Genomic DNA, 22,188 nt, shown 5'->3' on the forward strand with positions numbered 1-22,188 from the left:
TTTTATTTGTATGGTAGCAGCTGTTCTATTGAATTTTTTTATGTTTATAAACTTGAAAAACCAATTTGACAGCATTTAAAGAAAAACTAGAGATAATACTAAAACTGTGGTGTCAGCAATGACATTTATTAAACATGTTACAAGAATCACTTGCTGGACTAATTTAATCTTTATCTTCATGTAGATATATCAGATCTGTTCAGTTGGCACCATCCTGCTTTACTATACATTTGAAAACTGCTTTTAATCATTTAGATATAACCTTTTAGTTGTACCCCTTTTTGTGGAACATCAAAAATAATGTTTACTTTCACAAAGATGGATGATTTTGAATTTTGAGCTTAATCAACTGAAAAGTCTTCATTAAAATTCCAACGACTAGAAAAAATGCATATGGTATTTTAAAACATTTAATTGTATTAATGTGGCGAGTCAACAATGGTACATATCCAATGACATGAGAGAAATGTCAATAAATAAAAATTGTTTCATGAGATAAAAAAAGAAAACCCATTAAACCAGATAAATACTTTAGTTCAACTTCATTGTAAACCAGTTACCAGAACTAAATTATGTAAGAGTAGTAGAGTCATTTAGAATTTAAAACCATGTTCAACTTTAAGAATACATCAACAATAGTTGAACAGAAACATTTTTAAACAGTAAGTTCAATGAGAGGGACAATTTTACCTTAAAAACTTCAAGCAAATTGGTGGAAGTCTGTAAGTGTTTAGCTAATCTTAAACTGCTGTAATTGTCTTTAAATTTTAAAATCAAATTGTAACTTTGTTGGGGATAGGTAAAAAGTTGTTATTAATATTATTTACATTTTTAAAAATAATGTTTTTAAACTCCACTATTAATGATTTAATGTTTTAGTTCTGATGGCTTACTTAAAGGTTGCAGTTTTTTTAAACAAAGCAATGGTTAAGTAGCATATATATTAAAAAAAAATCAAGTAATTTTAAATTGATAGCAGTCTTCTAAACAATTTGTTTTTACTTTCCTATCTACTACAAAAAAGCCAAATCATAAAATGTAACAAAAGACAACAATAAGTAAATAATAAAATCATGCAATTTCCCTCCTGGCAATAAGAATGTTCTTTATTGAATGAATAAAAAATTTCACTTCTTTTTCTTTGATTCTTTTTTGCTTTTAAGTGTCACTTCTGAACTACTTTCATCATCGTGTTCCTCGCTATTTTCATCAACAATGTTTTCGTCATCTTCATCAATGTCATCATCATCCCTGTCTTGGTTGTCGTCATCATCATATTGTTCTTGGTTATCATCATCTTCTTGTTCTTGATTATCATTCTCATTATCTGGATCCTCTGTTTGATTATCCTCATTAACATTATTTTCACCATTATCAACTAGATCTTCTTTTTTGACCAATTCAAACTCATCTGAATCTTCCTTATCACTTGATTTTTCTTTACTTTGGCCTAGAAACAAGCACAGTGAATTAATTAATATGTCATAAATAGTAATTTACAAAATCAAATTCAGACAAAAAATAAAATACTTATAAGGATTTGATATGTATTTTTAACTACTAAAACTATTGTGAAAATTAAAAGACAGAAAAGAATTGCAAAAAACACCAACTAAATCTAAATTTATTCTTAAATTCAAACTTTTATAAAGCAGAATACATTTGAAAATATGTACAATCCGCCAGCCATAATACTGACAAATTAAAACCAAACCAAGCTGTTTTACGCCAGTTATAATGAAAAATATATTAAAAGAGTACCATCATAAAATCAATTCCTCTGAAGGTATTTCTTGATTTAAAAAAAGAAAGATCATTTAATTTTTTTTTCTTCAAATTCTTAAAATAACTTACTTCACTGACTCATTTCAAATGATAAGAATTCTACAAAATATACTAAAATGAATAAAAGGTGTACATTTTACTACGCAATTTACTGAATTAAGCTACATCAAAATTGTATCACAAACTGATGAGAAGCTTATCAACCTTACCACTTTTGTCAATCTTTTTTGCTTTCTTTTTCCCATCTTCTGCTTTTGATTCTCTGGTGACAACATCATGTTTATAAAGAGGTTTGAAAGAATCAAAGAACCCTACATCTTCCGTCAAGTTAGGCAGGAACCAGAAGTGATGCTTTCCAAATGTAAGTGCCCATATACAGCAGAATAAGATGAGACGAACTGAGGAAATAAATCATTTTCATGTTAGCTGTCTTAAAATATACTGATTAAATTAATCCTAAAATTTTAATGCAAAAAATCTTAACACAAAATCTATTTTTACTTTTTATTCATTAATACCAAAGAGCTTCATACACATGACAACCTAATTTACATTTTTTTCCAAATGCTATTATATTTTAATCTTACGAGTCAGGCAATTTTTTAAATTAGGCAAAAAACTACACCCAGACTTGTATTTTAATAAAGTGATATCAATAAAACAGGGTACCGGTAAATAAAAAACATAAGATTCTTCAACTTTAGAATGAAGAATGTGCATACAAGTAACAGCAATAAACCATTTAAGATCTACTTTTTAAACAAAGTATGCTAAACGTAAAACTTACCAACAACAAGAAACAAAATAAATCCAACAAAGCCTGCAGCAGCCAGACTGAGATAATAGACACCAACCCTGACCTCTTCCGGCCACAGTGGAAACATACAAAGTGCGATGGCTCCTAGCACTGTAACGATACAAAAAAAAGTTGATATTGGTCATAAAATCTTAAAAAAATATAAAAAAAAGAAGGCAGGTTATAATATTTTACCTACCCATTAAAAGACCAATTAAGAAGTTTTTAGCATTAACAGGGTCATAGATCCAGACATACACCTGAGAAAGAAGAACAAGAAATTTGTTACGGGTGAATTTTTACAACCATGCTTATACAACAGTTGAAGTAGCAATAAACTTGTTTTAAATTTTTTATTTCACTTCTTTGTTTTGTTTTGTTAGATTACCTCATCACCATCTGTAAAATGTTGGTCTTCAGGCATGATAAGCTTTAATCGTTTTTCTTTCTTTTTTTTCTCTTCCTGTCAATGGTATTAAAGTAAAATTGATTAATCTAAAAATGCTGAAAAATAGACAACATTACCAAAGGTAAAAAGTGGCCTACAAAATAGATTATTATAATGAAACTGAATCAACCAACCTTTTTCTCTACTTTATCCACTTTCTTTTCACCTTTGTCATCTTGTTCGATTTCTTTTTCCTTATCTTTTTCTCTTCTACTCCTTTTCTCTTTCTTTCCTTTTCTTTCCTATAATAAAAATGAGAATTAAATATGGAATAGTTAGGTAAACATTAATGTTTTTCTTTATATATGTACTTATGATAATCTTATCTATCAATAACATATACATTGTTTGAAACCAAGGCACTACACAAGCTTTAACTAATAATACATGGTGGTCTATAAAATAAAAATGATTGGAAAAAACTTGGTTACCAACATACAAAATATTCATCAAAGTCATTCAAATGACATAATTAACTTTGAATGTGTTTATCTAGTAAAGTAGAATCTTACCCTCAGTTCTTCATCTCCTTGGTTTGTCTCTTCTTTTTCTCCCTCTTTCCTTTTCTTTTTAATCGGCCGCTCCTTTTTACGTTTTTCCCTTTCAGCTCTATGAAAAAGCCCTTTCTCTAACAACCTGAAACAAGTTTTATCTTTAGCCATATACCTCAAGTACTTTTACACACTATAATGAAAATAATACTATTTATTAAGCTTTGTCTTAAATAAAGTTTATTGTTATCAATTATTATTATTATAACTAAACACTCTTTAAAATGTGCATACACAAGTGGGTAAAAGGCATCAAGATAACTAAAAAAGTGCAGATATTTCTAAAACTATTTTTAAATCCCCTTCTTCAACATTTAAATAAAACTTTGTACCTGACCATGTATGAAACACATGCATTACGATTAGGAAAGAGGAAATCTTTTTCATTCTTTGCTTTTGACCACTTTGACTCCAACAATTTATCAACAGCAGCACTGCCTGAAATATTCATTAAGAAATACCATTCTATATTTTACATATATAAAAGTATGCATAATTAAATCATTTAAACTATACAGTTTAAACATACAGGGTGCTGAAATAAAATTATAAAAGTTAACCCAGGGGCTATACAAGTGTAAACTGATGATAGAGTGTGTGATGGACATGATAGGGTGGAAGCAGGTGTAGCAGAGAAAAACAATATTAGACATCAGGTGTAATTACAATACCTTACAAGACTGTATTACAGAGAGATTGTGTAGTAAAGACAGAGGAGTATAGCTGGACAGGATTTGAAATTGAGGTAAACCTGCAGATTTCAAAGCTTAAAAAAACAGTCATAAACATGTTTCTCTCTTAGAACTTGAGGAAAAATGTCCGACATTAGAAACTGCTGGCTAGTAACCTTTGTACAAGTGGATATAGAAACACACTTGCTTTTTTTTCAAAATAAAATTTTATTATGAACTGGTTTCTTATTTTTCAAAAAAATATCTGCATTAAACTTTGTCTTATTTTTGACATACTGAAATACTTGACTAAACCAGCTCTTGCCAAAACATATTTTAGAGCTATTTTACAATACTAACCAATAAAACATTTCACTTCCATTCCAACAAGCTTTCCCTCTCTCACAGGTAGGTTAAATCTCAAATATTTAGCAACTGCATATTCTTCTTTAGTGGGCTTCTCCTAAGAAGTAGAAAAGTTAAAACGTGAATTTATTATAAATGTCAAGATAGTTTTAAAATTGTAACAAAAATCATCACATCATAAAACAGTATTAATAAACAGGGGTAACTCAAGTACCGAAACAAGACCTTAGAGAGGCACATTACTATTGGCCTATACTTTTTTTATGCTAACAAATGTGATATCATGAAGACTGCAAGTTAACAAATTGAATACACTCATAGAATACTAATAGCTTTGATATCAAAACAACCCTTATTAATCAAATCAAATGCTGTAAAATGCGAGAAGAGTGCTGATACTCTAATCTTGTGACACTTTGGTCTTAAATTTTCCTCTCCCAATTGGCAGGTTGGGTGGGGGTAAAATGTGATGTTTTAAAAAATAAACCAAACCAAACTTCCTATGATTTACAATGAATTTTGATACAGACTTTAAAGTTGGAGCTGCTCTGATGCAAACGTAAATTTCAAACAATTCTGATTTTTACTGTACACAAAAATGTGTTGATGATTGAATATCTATTAGAAATTTGAACTGATATTTTTCAGGGACATATTTAATGGTACTTCCACAAAAAAGGTATTGCTCTCTTGTGCCCGGTTTCGGCACCATTATGATGTTTGGAATTTGTAAATGTATTTGATAAAATATTTTGCATTAGGCCTGCATCTCTTTGTAAAAAAAAAGATATTAGAAGAAACTCATGCATCTCAATAAAAATAAATAATCAGCACCAGCATAATACCAAAAGCTTAAAAAAATATATGTCTCGCAAATGAACTATTTATCTATACTTTTTCACATAGGGCCTTGTCTATACACTCACATTTTCTTAGTAGGCCTATATTTTAGTAAATTTTACCACCTAGTAATTTACTATTTTTACCAACCCCTGGAAGAATTGATGATTAGGCTTAATATTAATATCAATTTGTATTAAGTTTGCAGAGGTTTTCAGAGGTTTGGCTACTTCACGACTACCAATGTAAAAGTAAACTTGAAAGCTGTACACTGTACTGTCTGTAGACTGTAGAGTGTAGGTAGACAGATGACTTAGACAGCAAATATTGCTCAATCAAGGGCACGTACAAATTTGGGTGGGTATATTTAAAATACCTAGCCTACAATTTTCAGTCCTTCTTTGCACTTTACCAGATGTTACTTTTGTTAGCCTACCCATCGACAGATCTATTTCTAACACAAGGTAGGCCTAACAAACAATTAGTTTATTTCTGAATATTGTGAAATATAAGGAAATAGTTTTAGTATAGTATATAATAACATATAGGCCTAATATATATATAATTATAAAATAGGCCTATTTTTTATGAATCTATAGATTCTAGTTCTATAGTCTATAATAGGCGCCCTGGTTCAACAAAACGTAATCAGGATTTTTGGTGTGATGTGGCTGTGGACTCGAAAAAATAAAATGGTTTTTAAATTTTAAATGAATGTTGTCTAGAAACTTTGTAAGCTGAGTGAATTGAACGAAATTATATTCGTAAATATGTAACAGCATTACAGACTGAAATTACACTTAACCTCTTCAATCTTTCGTTGCTTTCCTTTCTTTTTATCTGCCATATTTTAATAATATTAAATATTGAAAGTAAATAAACGACTTCTTAGTTTACATCACAGGCGGAAGTAACAATACAAATTTTCAGAGTGTTTTCCCCTTAATTAATAATGAAGAGGAAAAAAAAACAAGACCGACGGTAGAAAAGCGCTAAGAACCCTTTTAACTGTATAGGTAAAGCACTACATCTACTGTAAGTTACCCGCTAACTTTTTTAGCTGAAAAACTACTGATCAAAGTAAATGAAGTTCTGGCGATCAATTACGTTGTATTTTTTTTTGGAATATGTTCAATTAAATCCACATCTTGCGTAAGTCCCCGTAGCGCAGTGGATAGCGCGCTGGACTTCTAATCCAGAGGTCGCGGGTTCGAATCCCGCCGGGGATGAATTTTTATAAAATTTGATGATTATTATCTTTATTTAGTAGAAAATAATGTCAAACGAACCTTTACTTAAATCATCAATATTCAGACATTTTCTATGTGACATTTGTAAAAAAACAAAACAAAGTAGACATAGATCTATCTATATTCTATGTGAATTCAAATAGTATGTTATGAGCCTATATTTTTTTTATATTGTTTCATTTATAAAGCCCCCCCCCCTACCGTCCGAGAAATTATGGAAATGAGACAATAATAATAGACATTGATAGATAGGTAGTATTTAACTAAATTATTGTCTTAAATTCCGTGTTTTTTTTTTTCAAGGTGAAGCCTATTTTTCTTATTTGATTCTTTAATTAAAGAGGTACTAAAATTTTATTATTTCTACTTCCAGAAATAGATTCAGTCATATAAGGCATCTGTTAAGTCTAATAAATATATAAAAGCGCTGACCATTTAAAAAAAGAAAAATTAGATAATTTTAATCAACATCTTTGAAACTGTAACTGCTTTTGTGTGAGTTGGCCCAAACAGACGGAGACTACACAACAACAGCTGTGTTGGTAAATAACTCACGAGAGGCCTACCATTGTGTGTTAACACGTGTGTAGCGGGGTCAGGGTCAGGATACTGGCTTGCTCTCGCGCAGGTTGAAACCACGGTGAAAGCTTACTCATACTGTAAAACTTAAATGGGATGGTCTGCTGCAAAAGACGTTACTGAACTTTCATCTGCTTATATTCAGTTAGATATACAGAACAGTCGAACGCGCACGCACTCATATATATATATATATATATATATATATATATATATATATATATATATATATATATATAATGTTTGATTGATAAATGTAAGCTTATCAAAAGTTAATAAATCTCTTACATATTTATAGTTTTTTTTTTTATTTCATTTGAGCTGTGCTGCAGAGTTTCTTCCAGGCCACCCCCCCCCCCCCCCCCGAATGAAATGGAATTTATATAGAAAATATATACATTTAACAGAAGCAAGTCTACCGCCCCCCACGAAAATTTCAAGTGCACCCCCCCCCCCCCCCCGGAGAAGAAAGTCTGGAAGAAACACTGCTTTTCTGTCCTTAACATATATGTTACTAGTTGGGCTACCCCTCCCCCACCACCCCTGAGTAACTTGATATAGGCTGTACATCCTGCACCCACAAACTCAAACGGTAGATTCGCCTTTTACCACTTGTAACTCTAGTAAGTGCGTGATTGTAAGGCTATATTGATTGCGCACCAAAACATCGCATATCGTTCTTACAATAAAATACCAACTAAAAGTATTTTTTACCTACCTTTGTCACCTGAAACTGTACATTCATGTTCAGACAATGTGGTGAGTTATAATAGTTATATGTATTCTTCAAAAAATCATCGAAGTTTCCAAGCGTGTACTTTAAATGTAAAACTTATTCTTGTTTCCAACTATAATTAAGGCAGTTTAGCTTATACGTTATGCCCCTCATTTGGCCGCATCATGATTTTTAAGTTGTCTGTACTATTTATTTATAGGCATGTGCGCATATATATATATATATATATATATATATATATATATATATATATATATATATATATATATATATATATATATATATATATATATATATATATATATATATGTGTGTGTGTGTGTGTGTTTGGCAACCCTTTCAGAAGTCTACCAACCCACAAACGTTAAGCCTTACTATCATATATTCAGGGGGGGGGGGGGCTGTTTTTAAATTTGACAAACAATTTCCTGCACCCCCTCCACCCCCCCCCCCCCCCTCCAGCTCCGTGTGGTTATGACCGTACTTTTAATGAGCTCATCTTTTTACCACCCCCGCCCCCTTCCAACACCCCCCCCCTCCCCCCCCCACCTCCTGACCTGATGGTGCATTATTTGGGTCATAAGTTTGATGAGTCTACCGTGGCTAGCGGCGGGTGCCGCTGTTGTTGGAATCCTCTCACACACACAAGGCGAGTCAGCGCTTAAGATACGGGTTCCAGAACTGAAGATTCTGCCACAAGGAAGTCACAATGACTATCATTGTTTACATTACATCGGTGACTTTTAAGAAAGAGGTGAGTCTATGCGTTCTTCTATTGTTTCAGCTAATCTTTATCGAAATTTGAAGTCTAAACAAAACAGACATTCTTTTTCATGAAAAACTTTTCTGCAAGATTTCACATTTTATTTTAATTTCGAGCACCGGATGAATCTCGCCAACTAGTAGTTACTCACTGCGCCAGGTGAGTTCGGCTTCAATACCAATAACAAAAATGCAGTGTCTCTTTAAAAGATAGTCTAAAATATAATAAAATTCGTACCAAATGTACTTTAGTTAGCTGATTTCAACAGTGACGAAACTCATTCATACATAACTTAACTAGGGCCAGGTATCGTTTGCAGAGATAACTCACCCCCTCACCGGTGTGTAGCGAATTTACTGCTCACGGCGTGTTGTTTTAGTTGATGTGTTCCAGAGGCTTTGTCGAAATGTTCTGGAAGAAAAGAAAAAGAAAAGAAAACAACACCAAAAGCAGAAGAAAGAATACTAAAATAAAAGTAGGCCCTATATTCGAAGTAGATTGGGATATTTTAGAGTTTTACCAAACTCTTTAAAAATGCGTAAATAACAGCTAACTTGTCTTTATGTAATAAAATATAGTTTACTTTTTAAAATGTACATTTGTGACGTCAAACTTTATGAACACTTTCGGACCGCCCCCACCTCAGTCACGTAGGAGTGTACGGTCATTTATGGATGACCATAAAGACTATTTCTTAAATATTATATAGGCTACTGATTTTATTGGAGCATAACGCCATTAAGCTCTAAAATATGTCATTTAGTATAGGCTACAGTAAACATTTTTAACAATCGGATTTATAACGGTCTGTATAGGGCAGTCTATGCCTATATATGTATATATAAATATATAAACACATACATAAATAGATGTAAATATATATATGTATTTATATATATATATATATATATATATATATATATATATATATATATATATATATATATATATATATATGTTACGGTCAAAGCCCGAAGTCGGCCAATGTTAGGATTGGCCGGCCAATCCGCGCATTGGCCAATATCGCCTCCCATAAGTCGGTCAAAGTCCGAAACTTTGCTTGATTTCGGCCTTTGGCCGGCCAATCCGCAGACTGGCCATGGTGGACCAGCCAAAGTCTTAATTTGAAGATCATCTGGTTAGGGACGACCGGCCAAAGTCCGAATTAGAAGATCATGAGCAGATTTTGTTTTTTTTAATGCCGTAAGGATCATGAAATTAAGTCTTTATTGATTATTAATTAAAGTAAATGACAGAAACATTCAAATTTTTTATTGTACTATAGTCTCAATCAATCAATATTATCATTTGTTACAACATGTTGAACTTTTATGGCATTTAGAATTACATAGTAGCTTGTTATTTTTACACTTGCAGCGATTTGTTGTGCACTTAGTTGTGCAATTGCAGCGAGTGTAGCCTTGGCCCCCAGTCAATGATTGTGAAGATGCGATGGTTCGTAGTGATTTTTCCTCAGTGCCAACTGACGACAATAAGAGCAGTTTTTCGTGGAGAATTGAAAAGTCACTTCTAGCATACAGTTGTTTTAGAACACCATGTTCCGTTCCTACATTGTAGAAACCGCCCTCGACGCTCATGACAAGCGCAATCACGCTTTGGGGATCACCGTGACCTCTGTCAACATCTAAAAAACGGATGCGTATATTGTCACCCACTTCACCATCTTTAAATTTTGTATTTAATGTTTTAAGCATCTTAGCACCTTGAGTTTGCAAGCCAGTATGAGCTGCTGATCTGTGTTCCATGATGTCTTGTTTATTGTGACACAATCTGCAGGTAATATTTCCTCCGTAACCTTCGTCTGCTTCATTGGGTATTCCACAAATAGCATGGACATCGTTGCCACAGGATCCAAAAGAATGAGCTGCACTACAATGTTTTTCACAAACTATACAGAATCTGTTGGCCACATTATTGTCACGCAACTGGTCTGGACGTTCCGCCACGGCAGCAGATGTGTTAGCTGAGGAAGTCGTTGCATTTATGGCAACCTCCATTTCTTGTTCAATGTTCTCAAGATCTTCCTCAGTAACTATTTTATCGAGATTCCATATATGGAAACTAACATGGATTTACATTTTTTTCTTTTGACAGCCATCTGCTATGTCTGTCTCATGGTCTGACGGCCCTTTTGATCCATGTCGCCTTGCATATAGAATGCTATACAAACAAGAGCTAAACAATACGTTACTCTCAATGAAAACGCACCCAGAATAATGAAAATGCGATCACATCTTTAGTCTAGATAGAACATTGGCCAGGGCATACCGGCCAGTGCGCGCATTGGCCGGCCAATGTACGAAATACGATCTTAGTGCTAAGTTCTTCGGGCTTTGGCCAAGAGAGCCGGCCAATGCGCGGATTGGCCGGCCAATCCGCGCTTTGGCCGCACTTCGGGCTTTGACCGTAACATATATATATATATATATATATATATATATATATATATATATATATATATATATATATATATATATATATATATATATATATATATATATATATATATATATATATATATATATATATGGGGTCGTCCATAAATGACGTCACACTCGTAGGGGGGAGGGGGTCCGTCATTTTGTGACGGTGTGTGATGAGGGGGAAAGGGGGGGGGGGGGGTTCAGATGGTGTGAGATCCCAATTTTGCAATATAAATAAGCAATGTTAGAAAACGAATTTTAGCCGTTATTTCGCGTTTTAGAAAACTGTTTTAATAAATTGTAATAGGAATTGATTAAAATACTCTATGTTGACAAAGTTCAGACAAGATGTTGGAAAATTATCGTTCTTTAATCAACTGCAATTTTGAGGAGGGTTGTAGGCTGAGGTGTGACGTCATTTTAAGGGGGGGGGTAGAGGGATCTGACTTTTTGTGACAATGTGTGACGGAGGGGAGTGGGCGGTAATTATCGATGTTTTAAGAAAAAATAAACTGCAATTTTGAGGGGGGAGGGGGGGGGGTTGTAGGCCGAGGTGTACGTCATTTTTGGAGGGGGGGGGGGGTCTGGCTTTTTGTGACAATGTGTGACGGAGCGGAGGGGGAGATGGTATAAATCGTCAAAAAAGCGTGACGCCATTTATGGATGACCCATATATATATATATATATATATATATATATATATATATATATATATATATATATATATATATATATATATATACACATATATATATATATACATTAGCAAATAATCTCAAACTCCCCACTTGGTTCTCTCCCAGCTCCACACTCAACAAGGTCACATAGAGACAGTCCTGAAGGCCAAACAACTCCCCTATCAGCTGATTGACATTGCCCAAGATGCCAGCAAGAAGGATGAGATGAGAGAGAAATGTGGCAATGACACGGCTGTAGCCCCCCAGATTTTTAACGAAGATTTCTACTGTGGGGTAAGCTCAGCATGTTAAGTAAATTGTGACTTGTGTGTTCAGTCAAAAGGGAGAAATGATGATTGTGATTTGTTACTCTTGAGTCTGCAAGGTTGATTAAAAATATTGATATCTACTCCTATTTATTATTTATTTATTTTATTTATTATTTATTTTAAGTACGGAATACAATCAACAAGAAAGATCAATATATCGCTCTCAAATTTGAAACAGCAAGTTCTTGCATTAATAATGATGATGATTGGAATATATGTTATGGTTTTTTTTTATGGTTGCCAAATACTTGATGTTTATATGAAAATAATTTAAAATTCGTTATTAACATATAACTAGTAATTTGATTTATTATTGTAGTGTAATTGCCACGTGTAGATCAATTAAATATTGTATTATGATGCTTCAAAGGTTATATTTTGATTCACCCTCCATATCTTATTGGTAAAACAAAAAGAATTTACTATAAAATTTCTGTAAAACATTATTACCCCAAGAAGAATGTAAGCAGCTGGCATACTGGCAGCTGGGTGGGGCATACTGGCAGCTGGGTGGGGCATACTGGCAGATGGGTGGGGCATACTGGCAGATGGGTGGGGCATAATGGCAGATGGGTGGGGCATACTGGCAGATGGGTGGGGCATACTGGCAGATGGGTGGGGCATACTGGCAGATGGGTGGGGCATACTGGCAGATGGATGGGGCACACTGGCAGATGGGTGGGGCATAATGGCAGATGGGTGGGGCATACTGGCAGATGGATGGGGCACACTGGCAGATGGGTGGGGCATATTGGCAGATGGGTGGGGCCAACAGGTTCAGCACCTACATACATGTTTGTATGGTTTTTGTGTGGGACAGCAACCCACCAAAATCTTAAGTAGGCCTACTACAAAAACATTGACAGCATCCTGTGCATTTCTGTCTCTCTCACGGAGAGGAGGTTCTGTAAAAGGAACTATGTAGCGATCAGCCAAGCCTAAAAGGGAGATAAACTAGACTTCCATTTTTTTGTCTGAGGGAGACAACCTAGTTGGCAACTGGAATGTTAGGAAATTATATGAGATGGGGAAGGTTAACAAAGTAACAACAAAGATGAAAATTATTGGAAAGAAATGGAAAATTGGTGAATGACAAAAAACATTGAAGGATGTTGATAATGGCTCCTTTGGGAAATTAAAAACACGAAGAAAATACCATTAATAATAAAAATAAAGTATATTTTAGTCTGGGCTAGTAATTTTATGAATGCATTTTACAAAAACTTATAGTTTTACTTTGAATAAAATAAATATTTAGTGAAAAAAATTAAAAATGTTTCCAATGAAGTCTTCATTAAACAAATTTATTTAAACCACATTTTAGAAGCTCGTTAAGTTTTACTGTAGCTTAATTAAAAATGAGCTCATTAGGAAGAGCATAAGCATGTGTGACAAGTTGATAAATGTGTTCTCGTTTGTTTCAGGATTATAAAACATTTCAACAGGCAGTTGAAGAGGATAGGGTGTTGTCATTTTTAAAGGTTGCTTAATTTAGGTAAACAGCTTTTGAGCACTACACCCAGTTAAACTATTTTCTTAATGGCATTATTAATGGCTTTATTTGGTTGAATCTTATCGTTTAATTTAAATAAATACAGTAAAACAATTGCATATAAAAATACATTTTTGCTAAAAAAAATTGAGAATAAAAATATGTAGATCTAACCCTCATATAGCGATGTTAATGTTAAGATTCATTTGAAATTTCTGACAAAAATAACTAAGAATTAATGTTTTATAAAAAAAAACTATAATACTTTATTTTTTTTTTTTTACAGGAAAAGTATGTTGACCTCAAGTACTGGAAAAGGTGTATAAACAAATTATATTTTACACACCATAAAAATTCATCCCTGGCTTTCAATTGAATCAAAAACAACAAGAAAAAAGAAATTTTGAAATAAAATCAAAATCATTTCATTATGTAAGACAAATTTTAAGAAAATAAATTTAAAAATAAATAAATGCAATACTTATAATTAAAATAATATGTAAGTCACTTGTTTTGAAGTTTAAAAAAAAATCCATTTTCATCTAAGAGATCAAAGATTAAAAAGATTTTTCGTAAAAAGGGAATGAAACAAACATCTGTTCATTCATTTAAGTGAATGCTATATCTCTACTCCTGATGCTTCTGTGATGCTCAACTGTGTGGGCGTGCTATGTGTGTGATTCTGCTGTATGTCTGGTGCCTACCTATATGTACATAACTTGTTTTTTTTCAGCTTCATGTATTTTTTATACAGAAAAATGAAAAGAAAAATTTATTTATTTTTGGAATGTGGGTCACAGGTGCTATCCTTACTTCAGTGGCTCTATTAATTTTTTTTTGGCATACTGTAACAATTGATTTTCTATAAGGCTTATATCTTTGTTTATGTGAACAGCAGCAACTATGGAATAAAATTAAATTTCCTTTAATTACACATTAGTATTTTATTTTAAATTTGTTCATGTTGTTTGCATAGCCTACTTATCAAAAGTGTTCTGGATATAAAGAAATATAATTAACACACTGTTAATTAACACATCCGTTTTAATCCTATTTGTTAAACTGGTTCATTCATAAATCATAACCAAGTTATAAGACTTCTAAATATAGGCTAAGCAAAATAAGCATACATACATATATATATATATATATATATATATATATATATATATATATATATATATATATATAGATATATATATAAACATATATAGGTAGTTCAGGTGTGTCCATAAAGGGTTACTTAAGAAACAGTTACACTAACATGTCGTTTAAGATGTGCTTATGTAGGTCATTAGTCAATGTCAGTGAGACCTTCTACCTGCAGCAATTTTTTACCTGGATTTTACAGGTAAACACAGTACAGTGTATCCAAAACATCTTAGAGGATATCTTAAGGTAGCATTACAAAACAAAGTCACCACCTCAATCAATGAGGACTTATGGCTAATTTGAATTGAAAATCTGGACAACCAATCATCAACTTGTAAATTGCGTTTAATAAATGTACAAAACAGAAAAAAAAAATAAACAAATTTTAGCGTTTTCATAATTTTTATTGTTTAAAAAATGTTTCAAATAATTTAAAGAACATGAATTTACCCCCAAAAAAGACATTTGCAGATTAATGAAATTGAGTCAGACATATACTTGGTATTTTTAAGTCCACAATTCTGAAAACAAAAATAAATTATAAAACAAGCACACAATAAGTCATGAAAAAGTTTAATACATTTTTCTAAAATGTTGTCAAAGGCATGATAAAGATTTTTAACAGGAGAAATATTAAGAAAATAATGTATATAAAATATTAGACGTAAGTATTTAATATTATTTTAAACTGATAAATAATAGAGAATAATTAAGGACTAACAATTAATCTTATACCAATACTCATAAAAAGATAAAACAATTCACCATATTAAATGTAAATAGAAAATTTTAATTAGATAAGCTTCAACTGTAATGTTGTTTTGAATAAAATGTAAGTTTTCATTTCAAATATAAGAAAATATTCTTGAAAATATTCTAGTAGCTTTCATCTTCAAAAGTTATAATTTTAATGGTAAGGGACTACTATCTAAATTAAAAGTAAATGTACATGACTATACCTTAAACAAATATGAACATTGACTAAATTTTGGTAGTGACATTTTAAAGTCAAACTCAAAATCCACCAAACAACAAACATTTACTAAATATAGAAAAAAATGTTTGACTTCTGAAAATAAAAAAATAAATTAGTAATTATTTTTATTAATTTAAAAACTAACACAAGGATCTAAGAGAATTTTTAAAAACTAATTTTTACAAGGTTAAATAAAATAATATTTAAATACAAAATCAAAAACAATTATCACAAGGAAATAAAATACAAATGATGACTTGTGTTTTAAGACAAAATCCCAACAAATGTTTATAGATAAGAAGGCATGTAGCAGACGCAAGACAACATACAAGTAGGACAAGAATAAATGCAGTATTACTGTTTGGTGCCACTGATTAAAAATAGGATAGTAATAGAAAAATTCTTTTTTTTTTTTTTTAAAACTACATAATAAATGTAGGCAATACAATTTATCTAGCTACATAAAGTGGCAATGTCATAATGGAATGTATTTTGTTTTGGTAAAATTTTCTTAAAAATTTGGTTATGTAATTATAACAAAATACAAATTAAAAAAAAAAAACAACAGCTAAAATGTTCTAGATCTTCACAAATATTTGTTTTATAATTTGTTGGTGGAATTTTTTAATTATAAAAAAAAAAAGGGCTGAGTTAGATTTTTTTCTGTAATATATATGCACACAGATAAGGCTTAAAAAAAACTGATGATCTAAAAAATATTCCATTCAATTACATGAAAAATGTGTATAGAAAGTTAAACCTGATTCCATATAAATATCCCATATAAAATTGTGAACAGCAAGCTTGTGATTTATGTTAGATATAGAAGGTGGGCTGATATCAACATTGAAACACTGTCACAAGGTTAAAAAAGCTAAGTAAAAATACAACATGGCAGATTGTGAAATAATCTTTTAAATACCAAACTCCACTGAAGTATCAAATTTTGATATGTTTATTTTTAAATCATAATTAACTGAACCTTGGAAGCTCTTACTTTATTTAGTTAATTCACTTACAATTCAATGTCTTACAATTAAACCCCCTCCTCCCACTTAAATGGTGATATTTATGCATCTAGATTGAGACAAGCCATTGTTCCTTATTTACCTACACATACTATTGCTGTATTGAATACTGATGCAGAAAGTTGAACACATTTACTTGTTTCCACTACATAGTTCATTTAACTTTGATTACAAATAGTTTGAATAAGAAGTAAATATTTTAAAATAATTATTGTAGTGTTCTACTTGTTTCTTTTTTTTTTAAAGATTTTATTTAAATTGATAAAAATACATTGGCAGATAATACACATAGTAGCAGTGGAAAACTGAAAGAGGAATGTAGTGTGCAGGCTAAATGTGAATGTGTTACTAATTTGTTCACTACTTGACAATTACTGCATTAATGAGCAGATATGTTACAATTTTACAGGTGATTATACATCATAAAGCAACTTTAAAAAATGGCTTGCTTCACTACAATGCTGAAATAACAACATAAAACCTTCTACATTTGAAGTGAATAGTTATTATATTACATTTTAGCATTATATGTGATGTGTGATTCCTCATCCATGGTGTTTCTCAGTTGGGCATGAATGCTTGTATGGCATAACAAAAAAAAAAGAAATAAGGATGTAGCACCATTATTTTTTCAGAGCTTCAAAAATTCTTTCAGTGTTCCACATTCAACGGCATCATCAAACTGTTCATAGTCCTGTTCATAAATTAAAATACTATAACTTTATTTTTTATAAATGATGGTAAAATATGAAATATTCAATTGACTCACACAACACCTAGGGGTCTACAACTAAACAGAAAATTGCGCTAATAATGAATTATCAAAAATAAACAGAGACGGCTATTAAATAAATAAAAATCACTCCATTTGAAATTGGTTGGACTTGTATTTCATAATTTTTCACAAACACACAATCTACACACAGGCATTATAACTTGGGAAAAGACTTTAATTGCCAGTGACTTTTAATTATAACTTTCTTTTTAAAAATTCAACTCTGGAACAGAAATAAAAAATAAATTTTGCCAAAATTTATGACTCACCCCGCAGTAAACAGTGCCATTTACAATCTGAGGAGGGCACGCATGCTCATTACCCACAATCTCTCTCATTTTTGCCAACTCATCTTTACTAGCAGAGACATCAACAACTTCAAACTCTATCTTTTTACCCGCCAGAACATCTTGAATTCTAGTTTGGTTCTTCCGGGTCTACAAAAGTAAGGCCAAATATTTATTGGTTTTTTTTTTGCATGGTGAAAGGATTATGTATTAGGCAAGTATGTGACGTTTATTTCTGGCAATTTGAAAAGTGTTGGCATTGTCTTATGTAGGGTAGTGGATGGAGGTGTCTGTATTCCAGGTTTGTTAAGGACTGAGAATGTATTATAGTCTTTGTCCTGTTTTCTTAATGGATATAACATTTATTTCACTCCAGGAATTCTATTTCTCATTAACAAGTATAATAGGTATATTTTTTTTTGGGGGGGGGGGGGGGGGAGGAAATACAATGAGTAATGCCTATACAATGTAACTCATCAAATGAACAGCAGACCAATGAATCTCACATTGGTTGGGTATATTTTATCTAGATTTGATTTCATCCATATAGGGGGTCAGTATTCACAACATATAATTCATTCCCCAAAAGAGGAAAAATACACAAAATAATAATGGTACAACTCAATTTGCAATTAAGGCACAACTGTACAGTTATGCTCTTTTTATTTTCCCCTAAAAAGGGCCTATTATATTTTGCGCAAAATAGAAAGAGATAGAGATGTCAAGATTTAATGAATCATTATCTAATAGACTAATATGATCTAATATCTAGAGTATATAAATAAAAATGATACTGATAGTAGTTTAGAATCATAGAATGTGCATCTGGGCGACACTCCTTTATTGAATTGAACTTTAATTATTTAGTCCATTAAAATTAAAGTCTATTTAAAAGTATTTATCTACTTACTTTGTAATGTATGACAGTGTAAGCCTATAAGTATAGGCTATAATGTATTAATAGGGTAATCTATCGTTTTAGGTACGTAAAATCGTCCGAGGCTAGTAATGTGTGACAAAGTTGCCTCATTGTTAAGGCTTTAGTTTAATAGAAGTATATTGTGATATATTTGTGTCAAATATTATAGATAATTGATTAATAAACCAAAATCAATGGCTAAATATATCAATATAGGCCAGAAATGAACTTTAAACAACAGTGTTTGCTAGCAATATTTGCAGCCATTGTAAAATAGAGTGGCTTCTCCTGAATCTCCCGCTATAAGTTTACCATAAAACTTAAACAAGATGGCTGCTGAAGTAAATGAGCTTTGTTGCATCTGATGAAAACATCACTAGTCTTTATTAACTCTTTATTTATTACTGAAAAGTTTTAATAAAAAAAAAAATTGTTTAACACTTAACAGGTAGGCCTACATGAATGAAACTTTGAAACATTTTTGTAACTTTCAAAACATAAATCTTCACATAAATGTAAATTAATTACTAAAATTTAATGAGCCACCTTCTTTTCACTACATTTCTAGCCTCGGCCGATTTTACGTACTAACTTTACTAAAGTGATAGAGATTACCATTACTGCCACATTTGACATTAATTAGTTAAAATAATTAGGCCTAATAATTAGGTATTAGTATAAAAGTTAAAAGTTCATTTCCATGGGGCATGTGAGGTAGAGTTCACCTATTTCTGTGACCTCGGCATATGAAGGGATAGTATGGCCAGCACTATGCCTAGCCCCTTACTTTCCCTAATTTAATTCAGAAGATCCAAAGTAGAAGTTGAATCTAGAAACTTGGAAAAAATTGGGTAATCTATCGTTTTGGGTACGTAAAATCGCCCGCGGCTATTAATGTACAAAAACGTTACCTCATTGTCAAGGCTGTAATAGAAGTATATTGTCACAATTGTGATATGTTTGTGTCAAATATTATAGATAAATGAATAATAAACCTAAATCAATGGCTAAATAAATAGTAAATATATCAATATAGGCCAGAAATTAACTTTAAACAGCTGTGTCTGCAAGCAAGATTTGCTATATAAACAGCAGCCATTTGTAAAATAGAGTGACTTCCGCCTGAATCTCGCGCTATATGTCTATAAAAATAAAACTTAAACAAGATGGCTGCTATAGTAAATGAGCGTGGTTGCATCTGTTGGAAACATCGCTGGTGTTCATTTATTACTGAAAAGTTTTAATTCAATTGTTTAAAAACAGGTACATAAATGAAACAAGGAAACATTTTTGTATTTTTCAAAACATAAATCCTCATCAAAATGTGAAATAATTATTAAAATGTAAGGAGTCACCTGTTTTTCACATTACTAGTCGCGGCCGATTTTACGTACCTAAAACGATAGATTACCAAAAATTGATGCCACGCCTACTCTTTGTTTGGTAAGGTAAATGTTACAACACATAGTAAAAAATTGAATTTCCCACTTACCTCCATACTTGACACCACATTGCTAATGTAAACTGTTATTTTTCCAGTCATTTTATTTGATATTTTAATGAAAATAGGCACAAAAAATGTTAAAAGTTGTGGAATATTCGATGTGAACAAGGAAGTAGCAGTCTGACGGATGGAGAATAAAATTTACAGTTCTTTCCCTTTTTTTTTCAGGCTGAATCACCGGTCGGTGACGGGGTATTTTGCATCCGTGATATTTAGTTTGGATTCATTTATACCTACATGTATTTATTATCTTTATTAAATCTAATACTTTGTTTTATCTACAAAAGCACTGTTTTATAACTTATATAAAAAGTTAAACAAGTATATCTGAATTATGAAAATAAACAATTTTTTCCCGTTGCATCTTCTTACATTCTATAGCCCTAAGTTATTTATAACTTTGTTACCACCAAGCAGGAAGGTTTTTTTTTCTATTTCTACAACAACAAGTGTGGGCCTTTTCAATCTTATTTTACATAGACTGCTTACATTTTTTATAAATCCAGTTAATCTACTTGTAAAAGAAAAAAAAAATGATATCGTGTCTATTCTGTTTTTTTTTTATAAAGCACGTATACGTCAGGCTCTTCACCTTTGTTTTGTAAAGTGTTAGATTGAAATGGATCTTTACCAACACAGATATTACGTGTCAACATGTTATGTGCCATATTATGGCTTGAATCCTAAGCCTTGCTCCACACAAGAATAATCTGCAACACAGCAGTTGTTTGTTTGTAGAATTTTCTCTCCTAGATAACGAACCTCAGCACAGTAGCCTTTACGATGCTCTAACGTAAGACAGGCACCTCATTAGAGCAGGGTGGAATCAGAAGCGTTCTATGGATTTGAACCCGGATTCGAACTCAAGACTTTCGGGGTTAGCAGTCGCACGCAGTGTTTCTTCCAGACTTTTTTCTCCGGGGGGAAGGGGGCACTTGATATTTTCGGGGGGGGGGGGGGGGGGGCGGCGGACATTTTCCGGGGGTGGGGGACACTGGTAAAAGTATATGTTTTCTATATAAATTACATTTCGTGGGGGGGGGGGGGGGGGCGGTAGACTTTCTTCGGAACACCAACCCCCTGACGAGATGCTTGGAAGAAACTCTGGTCGTATGCGCTACCATTCGATCAACTGTTAAATAAGAATAGAAGGGGTGGGCTGGGACTATACGAGAAAGTTTAGTGGTTAGTTCCATGGTTGGTGATGGTGTGTGTGTGTGTGTGTTTGTTTGTGTGTAGGGGAGTAGGGGTGGGGGAGTGAAAAGAATGTGTTAAATTTTTGGGTTATAAAATACGTGCACGATCCGTCATAAATGGATGACGTGATACACATGTTGTTGGCGTTGTCGTCCTTGTCAGATAACCAGCAGCAACAAGAGAAGACAACCCAACAGAGAGAGGTGCTGTAAGCTTCCCACGAGAGTATAGTGTCCCTGTTATCAAACCAGTGTTAATTTACGATTGTTGAATGGGGAAAATTCAGAGTTTCTTTCAGTCATGTCCCCCCCCCCCCCCCAGGCACATTCGCCGCCCCAGAAAGAAATACAATTTATATACAAATTATATACTTTAACTAGCGTCCGCCCTTGGAGTAAAATGTCTGAAAGAAACACCGAAGAAAGGTGCATGTGAATAAATCGAAAAGGTTTGAGGTCGACCTAGCTGGAAATAAATGAAAACTGTTGGATCACAAATATACATAACCGAGTTAATTATAAAATCTTTTAAAATATTTATTTCATTCATCCTTTCATTCAGTGTGTATTTTATACTAAAGATCATGGAAGGCGACTCTTTGTTAATTTCTGCTATAAATATG

General features: G+C 32.3%; 3 protein-coding genes and 1 non-coding gene across 4 annotated transcripts; 2 read left to right on the top strand and 2 right to left on the bottom strand.

Annotated features, from left to right (window-relative positions):
- Positions 1-105: 105 nt before the first annotated feature.
- On the bottom strand, positions 106-6,393 carry LOC131957793 (translocation protein SEC62). The gene is made up of 10 exons (XM_059322581.1): positions 6,263-6,393; positions 4,612-4,714; positions 3,913-4,018; positions 3,542-3,665; positions 3,164-3,271; positions 2,970-3,044; positions 2,781-2,841; positions 2,573-2,692; positions 1,995-2,183; positions 106-1,450 (listed from the first exon to the last, which is right to left on the bottom strand). The coding sequence occupies exons 1-10, from the start codon at positions 6,302-6,304 to the stop codon at positions 1,128-1,130; spliced, it is 1,251 nt and encodes a 416-aa protein (XP_059178564.1). The 5' UTR covers positions 6,305-6,393; the 3' UTR covers positions 106-1,127.
- Positions 6,394-6,613: 220 nt separating this feature from the next.
- Trnar-ucu (transfer RNA arginine (anticodon UCU)) lies at positions 6,614-6,686 on the top strand. Its single transcript has one exon. It is a non-coding gene; the product is annotated as a tRNA-Arg (tRNA).
- A 1,950-nt stretch (positions 6,687-8,636) lies between these two features.
- On the top strand, positions 8,637-14,658 carry LOC131957788 (SH3 domain-binding glutamic acid-rich-like protein 3). The gene is made up of 4 exons (XM_059322572.1): positions 8,637-8,776; positions 12,034-12,201; positions 13,661-13,731; positions 14,015-14,658. Exons 1-3 carry the CDS (start codon positions 8,732-8,734, stop codon positions 13,724-13,726), a joined length of 279 nt encoding a protein of 92 aa, XP_059178555.1. The 5' UTR covers positions 8,637-8,731; the 3' UTR covers positions 13,727-13,731; positions 14,015-14,658.
- A 1,869-nt stretch (positions 14,659-16,527) lies between these two features.
- On the bottom strand, positions 16,528-20,529 carry LOC131957796 (SH3 domain-binding glutamic acid-rich-like protein 3). Its single transcript, XM_059322585.1, has 3 exons — positions 20,358-20,529; positions 17,929-18,096; positions 16,528-17,578 (listed from the first exon to the last, which is right to left on the bottom strand). Exons 1-3 carry the CDS (start codon positions 20,406-20,408, stop codon positions 17,516-17,518), a joined length of 282 nt encoding a protein of 93 aa, XP_059178568.1. The 5' UTR covers positions 20,409-20,529; the 3' UTR covers positions 16,528-17,515.
- Positions 20,530-22,188: the final 1,659 nt, after the last annotated feature.

This window comes from Physella acuta, unplaced genomic scaffold, assembly GCF_028476545.2.
Source record: "Physella acuta isolate Inbredline_101_S28 unplaced genomic scaffold, ASM2847654v3 ptg001266l, whole genome shotgun sequence".
In the NCBI taxonomy this organism is placed as follows: domain Eukaryota; kingdom Metazoa; phylum Mollusca; class Gastropoda; family Physidae; genus Physella; species Physella acuta.

Coding starts and splice junctions, on each gene's coding strand:
- LOC131957793 (XM_059322581.1), bottom strand. CDS start 6,304: ATGGCAGATAAAAAGAAAGGAAAGCAACGAAAGATTGAAGAG. Junction 4,715..6,262: donor AGCAACGAAAGATTGAAGAG/GTTAAGTGTAAT, acceptor TCTACTTCTTAG/GAGAAGCCCACTAAAGAAGA. Junction 4,019..4,611: donor GGAAGTGAAATGTTTTATTG/GTTAGTATTGTA, acceptor TGAATATTTCAG/GCAGTGCTGCTGTTGATAAA.
- LOC131957788 (XM_059322572.1), top strand. CDS start 8,732: ATGACTATCATTGTTTACATTACATCGGTGACTTTTAAGAAAGAG. Junction 8,777..12,033: donor CGGTGACTTTTAAGAAAGAG/GTGAGTCTATGC, acceptor GTTCTCTCCCAG/CTCCACACTCAACAAGGTCA. Junction 12,202..13,660: donor ACGAAGATTTCTACTGTGGG/GTAAGCTCAGCA, acceptor CGTTTGTTTCAG/GATTATAAAACATTTCAACA.
- LOC131957796 (XM_059322585.1), bottom strand. CDS start 20,408: ATGACTGGAAAAATAACAGTTTACATTAGCAATGTGGTGTCAAGTATG. Junction 18,097..20,357: donor ATGTGGTGTCAAGTATGGAG/GTAAGTGGGAAA, acceptor TTACTTTTGTAG/ACCCGGAAGAACCAAACTAG. Junction 17,579..17,928: donor ATGGCACTGTTTACTGCGGG/GTGAGTCATAAA, acceptor ATTTATGAACAG/GACTATGAACAGTTTGATGA.